The sequence below is a fragment of the Colobus angolensis genome, unplaced genomic scaffold (genome assembly GCF_000951035.1).
Source record: "Colobus angolensis palliatus isolate OR3802 unplaced genomic scaffold, Cang.pa_1.0 Scaffold54, whole genome shotgun sequence".
Classification (NCBI taxonomy): Eukaryota; Metazoa; Chordata; class Mammalia; order Primates; family Cercopithecidae; genus Colobus; species Colobus angolensis.
The window spans coordinates 448,568-461,911 of record NW_012118932.1 but is presented as its reverse complement, the minus strand read 5'-3'; the positions used below and the strand labels follow the sequence as shown (position 1 = coordinate 461,911).

The following is a 13,344-nucleotide window of genomic DNA, read 5'->3' as shown; positions in this document are numbered from 1 at the left end:
TGGGGGCCGCGATGCCGACCTGGCTCCTCCCCGCGCCCTCCCGATGCTCCAGGCCCGGAGACGTTCAACGCCACCGGAGTCCTCCTGAGCCGCAACGGCTCCGTGGTCTCTGCCAGCTTCGACGGCTGGGCCGCCGTCTCGGTGATCGCGCTCTCCGCCATCCTCCACGCCTCCGCCAGCCTCCCGCCCGAGTTCCAGAACCGCACGGAGGGGCTCCTGGGTGAGGGCGGCGCGGACCTGCCTCTGAGGCTCTGCGGAGCCGGAGCTCGGACCCTCACGCCCGCGGGCCCGGGCAGCCCTGCTCGGCCTCCCTTTCTCCGCCTCCTTGGAGCAGAACCCTCGGGGCACGGAGCGGGCCGGGAGCGGAGGGGCTTCTCCAGCCTCCACCGGGGCACCCTTTCCGGTCACCTCCCGCTCTAAGGGAGCATCAGGGGTGGGCTCCGGGGAGTCGGGGGCGGGGGGCACAGCCATCCTTTCGCCCTTTCCTCTTGCCTCCCACATCCTCCCGCCCTCCTCCATGGCTGCCCGCGTTTCCTCCCACCCCTCCCGAAGGCAGACCGGCAGGGTGAGGGCCCGTCGTCCCGGCTCCCCTGGAGGCCTGACAGCAGGTGCAACGGCAGAGGCTGCCTCTCCCCACTGCTTTCACTGGATGCTCCCCAGAAACGGGACAGCTGTGTGCCCGGGGTGGCCAACCTCCCACTCTGTCTCTCAGGAGTCTGGAATAACAATCCCGAGGACGACTTCCGGATGCCCAATGGCTCCATCATTCCCCCAGGGAGCTCTGAGGAGATGCTTTTCCACTACGGAATGACCTGTAAGTCTGGGCAGGGTCTTGGGGCAGAAGGGGCAGGTAAGGAGAGTCAGTATGTTTAGGTCGTCCCCCTCAGCCCTGTAGGAAGCAGACCTCCATCCTCCCTAAGATCTGAGGAATCTATGCCCCATCCCGCCCCCCAGGACTGTCCCCTCCACCACCAGCACACCTGCCTTTCTCTAGCTGGAGGAGAGAATGGGGTAGGTCCAGTGTCCTCTCTCACTGCAGCAGGCGTTTCCAGACTCAGAAGCTAGAAACCGCTGTCGCCCTGCACTCCCACCACCCCGCTCCAAGCCACATAAAGTGAGGGGTAGGGGTGGACACAGAAGGAATAAGGCTGAGTGCCATGCGTGGTTCCATCACGCTCTGTGTGTTATAGGGCAGATCAACGGGACAGGCCTCCTTGGCAAGAGGAATGACCAGCTGCCTTCCAACTTCACCCCTGTTTTCTACTCACAACTGCAAAAAAACAGCTCCTGGGATGAAGATTTGATCTCCAACTGTCATGGAGACAGCTCATGCATCTATGACACCCTGGCCCTGCGCAACGCAAGCATCGGATTTCACACGAGGGCCATCAGCAAAACCTACAAGCAGGTGAACGCCACCCTCAGTAAGTGGCCCGAGGCCCCGGGAGGCCTTTTCAGAGTCAGAAGCAGATGAGGAGCTGCCCTTCCCTGACCCTGCTTTACCCTGTGCATCTGCATTCACTGAGCAGATTCTTTTGCTGCTGTTATTCCTCTGCTCAGACCCTCCAGTGGCTTCCCTGGCTCTCTCCATCCTAGCAGTGGCCTTTGGCCCAGTTCGGCTTCTCAGAGCTCTTCACCTAGTGCTGGACCCCTTCCCAGCTCCCTCCACTCCAGCCCCGCAGGCTCCTCTGTGTTCCTCAAACACACCAGGCATGCGCGCTCAGCTCCCAGGCCTCACACATGCTGTTCTCTCACCTAGAATGCTTCCCTTCCCTGGACAGCCACACGCTTGCCCCTCACCTCCTTTATGCCTTTATTCCAATGTCCCCTCCTCAGCGAGGGCTCTCTTGGCCGCCCTGTCTAAAGTGGCACATTCACCCACACTTCCTGTTTGCCTTCCCTGCTTTATTTTTTTCTCCTTAGCATTTATAATTACTCAACATATTTTATAATTTTCACAGGTATCTTTTTTATTATTCATTCATGACTGTATCCTCACTACCCAGAGCAATGCCAGCCACTTAGCTCAATAAATATTTGTTAAATGACTGACTGAATGAATGCGCGAACCAACTATGAAATGGAAATGGCAGGGCTCCGAGAAACAGTCCCGTGAAAAGGTTTCACTCCCTCTCTGTTTCTGGACAAATGCGATGTCCGTTTAGATGTGACCCTCCAGGTTTTTTTCTTTCTTTCTTTCTTTCTTTTTAAAGACAGAGTTTCACTCTTGTTGCCCAGGCTGGAGTGCAGTGGCGTGATCTTGGCTCACCGCAACCTCTGCCTCCTGGGTTCAAGCCATTCTCCTGCTTCAGCCTCCTGAGTAGCTGGGATTACAGGTGCCCGTCACCATGCCTGACTAATTTTGCATTTTTAGTAGAGACAGGGTTTCACCATGTTGGTCAGGCTGGTCTTGAACTCCCGACCTCAGGTGATCTGCCGGCCTCAGCCTCCCAAAGTGCTGGGATTACAGGCGTGAGACACCACGCCCGGCACCCTTCAGGTTTTCAGCCCTTTGCCAAAGGTACAACTCTGTAATGGTCCAAACAAATCTGCTTTCTGTCACTTTTTGTCATACCCAGCATAGTACCATGTTCAGGAAAGAATCCAAAAGGAGCTCTTTTTGAGGAGGTTGGGGGAGAGAGAGAGGCTAAAGATTTGGCTAGGTGGGCAGTACGGTCCCAGCCTGCTGTGTGTCAGTCGAGAGCAGGTACACAGAATAATTCCTTCTTCCAGAGGTGGGGCACAGTCCTGGGAATGCCTCACACGTATTAGAGCTGAGAAAGAGAGGAGGCTGATAAAGCAGGAGACTGCCCTCCTTCGGAACCCCATCCCCTCTTTGTGTTTCAGATCAGTACCCGCCCTCCATCAATGGTGGTCGTGTGGTTGAAGCCTACAAGGGGCAGACCACGCTGATTCAGTACACCAGCAACGCTGAGGATGCCACCTTCACGCTCAGAGACAACTGTACTGACTTTAAGCTCTTTGGTAAGAATGTTTGGCTGGGGAGAGTGTGGAGGTGGGTAGGAGATAAGGTCAGAGTCAAACTTTGGGAAATTTTGCATTGCTAAACCCAGCAAAACTTGCCGTCACTCTTTCATTTGAATATCCAGGACTGGCATTTCTGAGGAATGATACGTATAACTCAAATAGTGCCTCCCAGTAAGCAGTAGTGACAGGCTTATGGTGATTTGGTCAGATAGCTAGAGTGAATCTGGGCACATAGAACTGATTCAAGGCCAGGCGCGGTGGCTCACGCCTGTCATCCCAGCACTTTGGGAGGCCGAGGCGGGTGGATCATCTGAGGTCAGGAGTTTAAGACCAGCCTGGCCAACACGGTGAAACCCCATCTCTACTAAAAAAACAAAAAAATAGCCAGGCATGGTGGCGGGTGCCTGTAATCCCAGCTCTTTGGGAGACTGAGGCAGAAGAATCGCTTGAACCCAGGAGGCAGATGTTGCAGTGAGCTGAGATCGCGTCACTGCACTCCAGCCTGGGCAATAGAGCGAGACTCCATCTCAAAAAAAAAAAAAAAACTGACTCAAAGATCATTTAATCTCAATCTGTTCATACACAGTCATCTTTAATCATTACGCATTCACCAAATTATTAGAATGATCAAGTGCAACATTTAAAATGACCAATTTACAACATTTTTATATCTATTAAAGGAAGGATCTAATGTAGGACAAGATTTAAAGACATATAAAAAATACTTTCATTTGGTACCTTTCTTGCTCTTTTTGTGTCTGGTAACCGTGTTTACCTAACTGTGTCTCTCCTTGTCTGGTTTCCTGGGGTAGGACCCAGTAAAGTACCATCGCTCGCTCCCCATAAAGGTGTTCGAGACCCTGAGCCCTGAGTCCTGCATCCACGATCAGGGCCAAGGGGTCCCAGCACAAGCGATGCCGCTGTCTGTTGCCAGCACTAATTCTGCGGGTGACTGTTCTTGGCTAAACCAAAGCCCCAGGGGGCATATCTGCATTTCTTTGCCTTTCTGCCTGATGTTCTTTCTCTCCGTGTGTCAGAAGGGACTGCTTTGCCCACATCCCTTTTGCCTCACATGCGTCCTCCCAGGTGTGAGACAATTTTGCCCCACGTGCATCCTTCCAGGTGCAAGACGATGGCGTTGGGAGATTTTATTCTCCGCGGGCTCCATCCCTGGAGGACGAGGGTCTGGAAATTGTGTGTGTCTATTCTCTGTCACTTCCTTTCAATCTGCTGTTCTAGGGAGACGTTCCTATTTTCTTGAAAAATGTAAGTTGGATCAGAAGATGTGTAACAGTGTTTCACTACAGTGTGGGGTCTGAAGGGGGTGTCTGGGAAAGGTCCAGGAAGTGGGGGGTGGGTGAGAAATCAGGGCAAAGGATGGGGCTGCTGAGAGAATGAAGCTGGTTTGGCTGGCAGCATAGCCTGGGGAGGTGCCTGGAGGATCCTGGCCTTGATCCTCCACCCCCAGGATGTCCCATCCTGGTGCGAGCCCAGCGAGGGCTGCCCTTTGGGGTTTCTTCAGGGAGAAACTGCTTTTCCCTCTGTGGTGTCCCCCGTTACAATCAGTATGTTGGACTGGTGCCACCTCCTTCCAGCTGGGAGCGTGACCAGGATCACCCCGATACCAGCCTTGCTCAAAGGAAATGACCAGTGAGATTTGTCTGGGGAGTGGGGAGGGTGGCCTGAGAGGGGTGGGAGAAGCCCCACACCAGCAATCAGAGTGTTAGATGAGGATGCACCAGACCCCAGAGCTGAGGAGTCTCCCGGCTCTCAACGCTCTCATCTTCCCCGGGGCAGAGAATGGGACGTTGCTATGGACACCCAAGTTGTTGGAGCCATTCACTCTGGAGATTCTAGCAAGAAGTGCCAAGATTGGCTTGGCATCTGCACTCCAGCCCAGGACTGTGGTCTGCCATTGCAATGCAGAGAGCCAGTGTTTGTACAACCAGACCAGCAGGGTGGGCAACTCCTCCCTGGAGGTGAGTGTTGGGAGGCAGGTGAGGAGTTTCTGTGCTGAGGGGAGAGGAAATGGGAGTGGAATGGATGCTGTGATTCTGCCTCTCCTGGGTGTGTCTGTGTTGGGAGGTGGGTGGAGCAGATTCCAGTCTCAGGCCATAAACTCACATGGGAAGAAAGAGAACTTTCTGGCCGGGTGCAGGGGCTCATGCCTTTAATCACAGCACTTTTGAAGGCTGAGGCAGGCGGATAACAAGGTCAGGAGATCGAGACCATCCTGACCAACATAGTGGAACCCCATCTCTACTAAAAATACAAAAATCAGCTGGGTGTGGTGGCAGGCGCCTGTAGTCCCAGATACTTGGGAGGCTGAGGCAGGAGAATCGCCTGAACCCGGGAGGCAGAGGTTACGGTGAGCCAAGATTGCGCCACTGCACTCCAGCCTGGGCAACAGAGTGAAACTCCATCTCAAAAAGAAAGCATGAAAAGAAAGGAAAGAAAGAAGGAAAGAAAGGAAAGGAGAGGAGAGGAGGGGAGGGGAGGAGAGGGGAGGGGGAAAAGAAACTTTATTGGAGAAAAAGAAAGAGGAAAGAAAGAAAGAAGGAAGGAAAGGGGAAGGAAAGGAAAGAGAAAGAGAAAGAAAAAGGAAGAGAGAAAGAAAGAAAAAAGAAAGAAAGAAACTTGATTGCTTATAGTTCAACCGGATTTTTCTCTCCCACCTCCCCTCTGCCAGGTTGGCAGGAGGCTTCCACCTCAGTCTTTCTCACAGTGCCCAGTGGTTCCCAGTTCCACAGCTCTGTGGCAAAGCTCAGCAGAGGGCCCTGCGGTGTGGGGTGGAAGGTGGTCATGGGGTCCCTGGGCATGAGTCCACACAGGTTTCCTTCACAGCTCTGCCCCACTTCCCCTTCAGACCCAGGGAGAGGCTCTGCTGCTTCTGTGCCTTACTCAGACACAGGACACCTTTTACAAGGCTGCTTACGGTCCTGTCTGCCTAGAAGCACCCCACAGCCATTTCTGCCTAGGATGTCATCATCACGGTGCTGGGAAGAGAGCTGCTGGTCGCTCTATCTTGACACCTCCAAGCCCCTTTGCTTTCTCTTTTACTATCTCCCTCCAACTAAAAGAAACATCTTTTCCAGTTTGGAGAAACTACTTCTGCATGTTTCTAGCCAAGATACTTAGCCTAATTCCACGACTCTTGTCCTATCTGCTTTTTAATTTTTAGTTTTGGTTGTAAAGGAAGAGCCAGAAAGTGTTTATCTGGCAACACAAAACTACCTCCTTCACCCCTTACACACACACACACACACACACATGCACACACATGCACACACAGACACATACACATCCTTCTGAAGCATGAGCAGAGAATGGGGACTTGAAAGGGATAGAGGTAGTGATGGTTGGTGGGGTGGGGGGTAGAAAAGGATAAAATACACAATGAGAAAAAGACAGATTAAAATCAATCTGCTATTCTGGAAGATGCCCCGAGTTGCTTCAGTAAGGGAGTTAGAAAGGGGAGTGCAGGGATCTTGGTGAGATATTGGAGCCACAGCCTTTGCTGGGCTGTTGTTCTGGTTGCCGCGTTTTCTCAGTACTTAGCAGGGAGGTTCTGTCTTCTTGGTTTGGGAGTCAGCAACGGAGGTCAAAATGTCAGCTTATATGAAATCCAGTTTGCAGGCCACATAGGAGCCTGAGGCAGGTGGATTGCTTGAGCTCAGGACTTCGAGACCAGCCTGGGCAATATGGCAAGACGCTGTCTCTACTAAAAATAAAAAAATTAGCTGGGCGTGGTGGCATATGCCTGTAATCCCAGCTATTTGGGAGGCTGAGGCACAAGAATTGCTTTAACTCGGGAGGGGGACATTGCAGTGAGCCAAGATCGAGACATTACACTGCAGCCTGGAAAACAGAACGAGACTGTCTCATCAAAAAAAGAAAAAGAAAAATACAAAAATTAGCGGGCATGGTAGTACATGCCTATAGTCCCAGCTCCTCAGGAGGCTGAGGTGGGAGGATGGCTTGAACCTGGGAGGTGGAGTTTGCAGTGAGCCAATATCAAGACACTGCATTCCAGCCTGGGCAACAGAGTGGGACCCTGTCTCAAAATAAATAAATAAATAAGGAATCCAGTTTTCAAGCAATAGAACATACATACATACATGGATACATACATACATACATGATACATACATGGATACATACATGCATGGATATATACACACATGATACATATATACATACATGGATACATACATAGATACATGGATACATTCATTCATTCCTTAATGCTTCAATTATTCACACATCCCCCGTCTTACTCTAGAAAGGATTTCAGGCAAAGAGCTAGAGTGTGAGAGGGAAGAGGCTGAGATCCTGGTGCAGGGCCAGGCAGGGAGTCAGGGTAGATAATGAACCAGGGAGGCCAAATGGGCAGGACTACCGTGTGGCTTTAGGCAGGGCTTTGCAGCCCCAGGGCCTGGTCAAGAAGGTACTCACCAGGTGCTGGTGGAGCTGAGACATGACTCAGGCAGGGTCCACAAGTTTCCAGGCCAAAGGGGTCAGTCAGAAACACCCAGAAGCCCTTACCAGTTTGGTCTCCTGGCCGCCCGTGATCAGCAACCCTCCTCCAGGTGGCCGGCTGCAAGTGTGACGGGGGCACCTTCGGCCGCTACTGCGAGCGCTCCAAGGACGCCTGTGAGGAGCCGTGCTTCCCGAGTGTCCGCTGCATTCCTGGAAAGGGCTGCGAGGCCTGCCCTCCACACCTGACTGGGGATGGGCGGCACTGCGCTGGTGAGCTGGGAACAGGGCCTGGAGGACGGGCTTCCGGGAACAGGGCCTGGAGGAGGGGCATCTGGGAGCAGCTCATAGCTCAAGGGTGTAGACAGCCAAAGGCAAACCATTTCTCTCCCTTTTCCGGCAAGCCTTTAGAATGCTCAATCTAGGTAGGTAATCTAGGCAGGTATGGGAAATCAATCTAGGTAGGCCTGGAAAGGGGGTGGTGGATGGTGTGGTGCTGAAGGAGAAGAGGTTGTACAGGCACAGGGGAGGGGACAGGGCTGAGCATCCCTGAGGCATTGACGGGGGAAACCCTGGGCAAAAGACTGAAGGTGGTCTGCCCAGGGGAGGAGACTTCAGCAGCGGCCAGGGAACCGGGCAGGCTGGGTCCTCGGGCTCCCTGGGGTCTTCAGAGACACGAGGCCCAGGATCTCTGCATCTCACAAGTCAGGATGTTTGGAGGGGCTGGCGTGGGGATCTGGCAGCAAAGCTGCCTGATTTTCCCTTTGAGTCCTCCCAGCCATCTGTTCCTCCCGCTCTGAGCCATCAGAGTCTGATGAGGGAGATCACAGCAAGGCCTTTACCAAGCCCCCTTAGGCAACCAAATAAAATCTAGAGATCACTGTGCCTTCAGAGCCGAGGCCAGAGTGGGTAGAACCGCAGATTTTATAAACGCAGACAAGGAGGTGGAAGTGAGAGGGGAGGGCGTGAGGAAAGCCGGCTGGGGGCCCCTCCTCTGCCTTCAGGGTCCTTTCTGAAGCAGAAGGTCTGAAAAACACTCCAGTCCCTCTCTAGAAGTCGAAGAATACCTGCCTGGCCGAGGAAAGGGGTTGCCCTGCAGAGAAACGCCTGGAAAAGTGGGGAAGGATGGTTTGGGGTTTCTGAGTGGCCCACCGCAGAACACTGGGGGAAAGAAAGCAGGCCTGTCCCGGAGCGGGTTTCCACGGGCTGGACTCTCCCTCTGCTGCCCCAGTGCGCTGCTGCTGACCTCCCTGCTCACTCTGCAGCTCCGGGGAGCTCTTTCCTGTGTCGGAACCAGTCCTGCCCTGTGAATTACTGCTACAATCAAGGCCACTGCTACATCTCCCAGACTCTGGGCTGCCAGCCCACGTGCACCTGCCCCCCGGCCTTCACCGATAGCCTCTGCTTCCTGGCTGGGAACAACTTCAGTCCAACTGTCCACCTAGGTACCGCCCTCTCACCCCCACGCTCCACCCAGGCCCCGCCCTCTTACCCCACCAAGCCCCGCCCTCTCAACCCCACGCTCCACCCAGGCCCCGCCCTCTGACCCCCACGCTCCGCCCTCTCACTCCCGCGCCCCGCCCGGGCCCCGCCCTCTCATCCCCGGGCCCCACCCTCTCACCTCCACGCTCCTCCCACCTTTGGGGAATGGGATATGATAATGGGATGGGGAAGCTCTGGGGTCACAGGACAGAGCTCCGGATTTCTCTGGGATGGTGTAAGGTGCGGGCTGTAGGAGCTGGCGGGGGCAGCTGTCACAGCAAGGACCACGGGGCTGTCTGGCCTGTGGAGGAAGGACGGAGGCAGAGACCTCACAGCTGGCTCAGTGAGATGAGCGGCGGGAGGCCCGCGGCACAGTGGAGTGAGCGCTAGGGTGAGGGCCACTTCTCCGGTGTCTTCAGTGACCTGTCACTGTGGAATGGAGCAGTCGCCCTGGGCTGGCCCGACGGACATCTTGGGAAAGTCTGGGTAAACCGTGGGGTGATGATACATTTGCTTCTCCCATCTCCAGAACCTCCCTTAAGAGTCATCCAGCTCTTGCTCAGTGAAGAGGAAAATGCCTCCGTGGCAGAGGTCAACGCCTCGGTCAGTGCTGCAGGCCGTGCTCTGGGTGGGCGGGGACGCTTGGCAGGTTCAGGCGAGGGCGGAACCATCACTGTGCGGCCTTCATCTTCTCATCCATCTGGATTCAATTGCCAGAGGAGGCCGGAGCCTCTTGCCCCATGGGAGGTGCAGGGCATTAGGAAGTGAGGAAGGCCGGGGACAGAAACCTCAACTCACCATAAGCAGAGACCAGGGTGCCACCCCAGCCGAGACCGCTAAGCATCTTGGGTATGATCTGGAAGAAACGAAAGGACATTTCACCTCCAGGGAGTCTTCCCTGACTTCCCAGAGAGAACTGGGTGCTCCCTGTTCTTGGCTTCCATGCCACACCTCAATCACAGGCAAAGTGGCACAACTGCTGAGTGGCTGAGGCTCTAGAATCCTGCACACCCAGATTCAAAATCTCTGCACTGTCCCTCACTAGAGCAGGTATGTTAATTAGACACATTATATAACAGGTCCTCTGTAAACACAGGGACAATCACAGCACCTGAGGCAACAGGCTGTCTCACCGTTTAAATGATGTGCGTCAAGCATTTAGTACGGTGCCCGACAGGCCAGTATTCAAACCTTGTAATTGCTATTATTACTACTGCAAGCATAGCACTCCCCACTCCACACTTCCCACTCCCTACTTCCCACTCCCTACTCCACACTCCCCACTCCCCACTCCCCACTTCCCATTCCCCACTCTCCACTCCCCATTCCACATGGTAAAATCTGTTGACATTTGTCACCTGCACCAGACTATGCACTCTTTTGAGTTTAGACTCCACCTAAGTCACCTTGACACCCCCAGCCCCTGAGGATCTCCTAGGTCTACTTAACCCATGTTCAGTATACTGGGGAGGGGTCATGAGTCATGCATCAGAGGCGAGTCTGAGGAGGGCGACAGAATGGAAAACCGTCACTTACAACCGACATTATTAAGCAAGGACCGGAGACAGTCACTGGGCTAGGTTAGAGTGCGAGGATGCAGAGATGGTGAGGAATGTGCTGGGGTCCTGAGGCTCCCATTCCACGGGGAAACAGGGATGAATACACGCATCAAGGTGGGAGGGGGTCTCCCCTCTGGATGGCGCCTCACCCCCACCCGCCCATCCCCCATCCTCTGTCCTAGGTGGCATACATACTGGGGACCCTGGACATGCGGGCCTTTCTCCGCAACAGCCAAGTGAACCGAATGTAAGTGGGACTGTGTCCCCTTGAGCCCCCAGGTCCTCTTCCTCATCCCCCGCTCCCTGGCCCCCCTCACTGTCACTCTCCCACACAGCAATTCCCCAGCACCTGCCTCGGGAAACCCCATTCAACACTGGATGGTCACCTCAGAGTTCCAGTACCGCCCTTGGGGCCCCGTCATCGACTTCCTGAACAACCAGCTGCTGGCTGCGGTGGTGGAGGCATTCTTACACCAGGTTCCACGGAGGAGTGAGGAGTCCAGGAACCACGTGGTCTTCCAGCCCATCTCCAGGGAAGACGTGTGGGATGTGACAGCCCGTGAGTCCATCCATTCCGGGGACAGTGTGGGGGGTCACTGCAGGGGGTGGGTAAACAGAGGTCCTTCCGCCCACACAAACAAGTTAATTGAGTTTTTCTGTTTGCTTGGTTTTGAGAGAAAACGTGAACATTTTATCCAGCTTCCTTTTAGATTCAAGAGCAGGAGCAGCCAGCACCGCTAAGGCAGTCACATGTATACAGCTTCACAGAGCAAGTACCCAGCCAGGGCCTTGCTGACTGTGGCTGCTAGTAAAGCAGCAGCAATTTATTTTCATAACATTGCTAGTAGTTTTCTTAAAATGCCATTGCACTTAAACATACACAAGGACACCCCCATCGTGTCTGTCCTCCAGCTGCAGGATATTAAGCTGGGGACTGGAGACTGGCCAGGCACAGAGGCAACTCTTCCCTGAAATGATGTGACCCTGTGCAACCACCTTCCCCAGGCCAGGCCAGGCCTCAACACCCCCAAGCACCTTCCCCAGGCCAGGCCAGGCCTCAACACCCCTCACCACCTTCCCCAGGCCAGGCCTCAACACCCCCAAGCACCTTCCCCAGGCCAGGCCAGGCCTCAGCACCCCCGAGCACCTTCCCCAGGCCAGGCCAGGCCTCGGCACCCCCGAGCACCTTCCCCAGGCCAGGCCTCAGCACCCCCATCTGAAAATGAGATGGGATTTCTGAGCCCCCTTTCAGTGCTGACAGCCCCTGCTTCTCCCGGAACAGGTATAAGTTGGCAAGCTTGTCAGGGTAACAAAGGAATAACACATCCTATTTTCTGTATAGGGCAGAGAATAGGGCAGTGGCCACCCCAAACACAACGGAAAGTGCTGTTTTACTTGGGTCTGGGACCAAGCAAGAGCTTCTCCTAGAACCCTGGCTAAGCCTGCTCTCTCCTGGAGCAGTGGGTGAAATCCCTCAGAACTACTGTATGTTGGGGAGTTGGAGTAGGAGGCCCGGGGAGGCAAACCCTGACTATGCAATTAAGGAAAACCTATAATTTTTATTATACAAGTATCCTATATTTATTGCAGAAACTTTAGGAAACACAAATTGAACAAAAAGAAAAGAGGAAAAAGCCCTGTAATGCCAATCCCTAGAGAGACAACAATATTTTGTACACATCCTTCTGAACTTTCTTCTTTTATGCTTAAGAACTTCACACATCGATTTTTTATTGAAGGATCAAATCATTCCTAATGTTTGATAACCTCCTCGTTAAACAATTGTGAACAGATTGTCTCATATATTGTATCCATATTCCCATTTGACATATTATAATGGTAGGTTTGAATATAGTGTCATCTTTTAAAATACGTTAGAATAATCATTACCATTTTTTGAGTGCTTACTGTGTGTCAGGCAGTGTACTGAGTACTGTGGACATATTACCTCATTTAAATCTCACAGCAGCATAAGTGCTATTATGATCATTTCCTTTTAAAGATAAAGAAACTGACACTGAAAGAGTTAAGGAATGTTCCCTGAATTACACATCTAGTTACTAGTAGAGGTTCAGTTTCAACCCAGGTCTGGCCACCTTCAAAGCATACACTCTTTAGGAAAGCATTTTCCGTAGAAAACTTTTTCCATAGGAAACTTTTTCCATAGGAACTGTCATCCCATGGTAAGGATGTGCAGTTTATTTAACCCGACCCCACTTCTGAAACGTTGTTACTATTATCCACCACGCTGATCTGAATATGCGGGGCATATGTATCTGCGCACCTCTCTAATTACTTCTCAGGAGAAACACCTGAAAAGGAATTCGTGGTTGAAAAGGTATTGATTGAGTGTTCATCAGTTGCTTTCTGTGTTAATCTGTGTCCTTCCCGACAGTGAACGTGAGCACGCTGAAGGCTTACTTCAAATGCAATGGCTACAAGGGCTATGACCTGGTCTACAGCCCCCAGAGCGGCTTCACCTGCGTGTCCCCGTGCAGTAGGGGCTACTGTGACCCTGGAGGCCAGTGCCAGCACCTGCCCAGTGGGCCCCGTTGCAGGTGCATAGGGCTGCGGCCAGGAGGTGGATGACAGTGCTGGGGAACCCAAGCTGGGCAAGACACCGCAAGGGGTCCAGAAATTAGGATGGCTCCCTTTGTAATGAGAAAGATTGGAGACCAGGGAAGAGGGGACAGTGGGAAAGGAGAGTTGTGAGTGCCTGCTCTGTGTGGAGAATAAAGGCGCTATATTACAAACTCTGAAACCCAAAGGAGCCACAGGGGGTATTGAAACCATTTCGAAGATGAGAAAACTGCAGCTTAAAGATGACAAGGAACTTGCC

At 53.2% G+C, this 13,344-nt stretch overlaps 1 protein-coding gene across 1 annotated transcript in view; it reads left to right on the top strand.

Annotated features, from left to right (window-relative positions):
- Positions 1–13,344, top strand: part of MUC4 (mucin 4, cell surface associated) — a 71,507-nt gene that overhangs the window by 56,256 nt on the left and 1,907 nt on the right. Inside the window, exons 13-23 of the mRNA XM_011961248.1 lie at positions 26–220; positions 713–814; positions 1,191–1,424; positions 2,848–2,985; positions 4,786–4,967; positions 7,578–7,737; positions 8,730–8,909; positions 9,476–9,549; positions 10,688–10,752; positions 10,841–11,064; positions 12,901–13,063. Coding sequence (XP_011816638.1) covers positions 26–220; positions 713–814; positions 1,191–1,424; positions 2,848–2,985; positions 4,786–4,967; positions 7,578–7,737; positions 8,730–8,909; positions 9,476–9,549; positions 10,688–10,752; positions 10,841–11,064; positions 12,901–13,063 — 1,717 coding nt within the window. The remainder of the gene's footprint in view (positions 1–25; positions 221–712; positions 815–1,190; positions 1,425–2,847; positions 2,986–4,785; positions 4,968–7,577; positions 7,738–8,729; positions 8,910–9,475; positions 9,550–10,687; positions 10,753–10,840; positions 11,065–12,900; positions 13,064–13,344) is intronic.